Here is a 945-nt window from a genome sequence, read left to right as displayed (position 1 = left end):
AGAAGGGCGTGCGACAAAAAAAAAAAAAAAAGTATTTCCATACAGAGTCTTAGACCAAACCACGGCGAAGACTTACTTGAAGGCGCCCTGCATGACGGAGCCTCCCTCGGAGCCGTGGGAGCCGACGGTCTTGACGGCGATGCCGTTCTCGGCTTCGAAGTCCAAGGAGTGAACTCCCAGGGCGTCGGGCTGGACTCTGACGTCCTTGAGGGTGGCGACGAAGGGAAGTGCTTCGGCAGATTCGTCGTCGGGTCTGGGGGCAGCGTTGGCCAGGGCCAGAAGGACGCAGATGATCGCCTGCAACATGGCAAAGGATATATCAGCTCGCCTACTCTATTTTTTATATTATCATTATAATTTTTCAGAACGTGGCTTGCGCCGGCCTCAACCACCGCTTACCGATTTCATGTTGATGGTTTGGATGTGTAAGAACTTGTGCCCGCAGTCTGGTACTCGTTCCTTATATATGGCTCAGGGATGACGAGACTCCAAACGTCCTCCAGAAAAAAAAAACCTTTCCCCATCCTCCGAAACTTTTTATCCTCTCAGTACCATGGTTGACATCACCATCCATTCAAACCAAATACATATAAGGGCATGAAGCCAGATATCTTTTGACTAAAAGGGTCATTTTGCTAAAAGGGTTGCGACTCTCTCGAACTTTAAACTTTTTTGCAATCTTGTTAGAGCAGATGTGAAATGGGGTAAGAGTATGACAGAAAATTTTGAAAGTAATAAAAAGATGTTTTGGAAAGAAATTAAGAGAGGAAGAGGAGGCGAATCAAGTAGAGGAGGAAAGGTAAAAGGTGCAGATGGAGAGATGGTAATGGAAGAGAAGGCAGTAAGGGGAAGATGGGCAGAATATTTTAGGGAGTTGCTAGATGTGAAGGAGGATAGGGAGGGAAAGATACTGTAGCTGCAGTGGGAAATGCTAAGAAAATGATC

At 46.6% G+C, this 945-nt stretch overlaps 1 protein-coding gene across 1 annotated transcript in view; it reads right to left on the bottom strand.

Annotated features, from left to right (window-relative positions):
• LOC143019408 (cuticle protein AM1199-like) overlaps window positions 1-306 on the bottom strand; it is a 518-nt gene extending 212 nt beyond the window's left edge. The window contains exon 1 of the mRNA XM_076175044.1: window positions 77-306. Within this exon, the coding sequence (XP_076031159.1) occupies window positions 77-306 (230 nt within the window). The remainder of the gene's footprint in view (window positions 1-76) is intronic.
• Between the last annotated feature and the right edge of the window lie 639 nt (window positions 307-945).

Source organism: Oratosquilla oratoria, chromosome 37, assembly GCF_046742065.1.
Source record: "Oratosquilla oratoria isolate Oo_2021 chromosome 37, ASM4674206v1, whole genome shotgun sequence".
NCBI lineage: Eukaryota > Metazoa > Arthropoda > Malacostraca > Stomatopoda > Squillidae > Oratosquilla > Oratosquilla oratoria.
The sequence above is the reverse complement of the archived record's forward strand: the minus strand, read 5'-3'. Positions and strand labels throughout refer to the sequence as shown.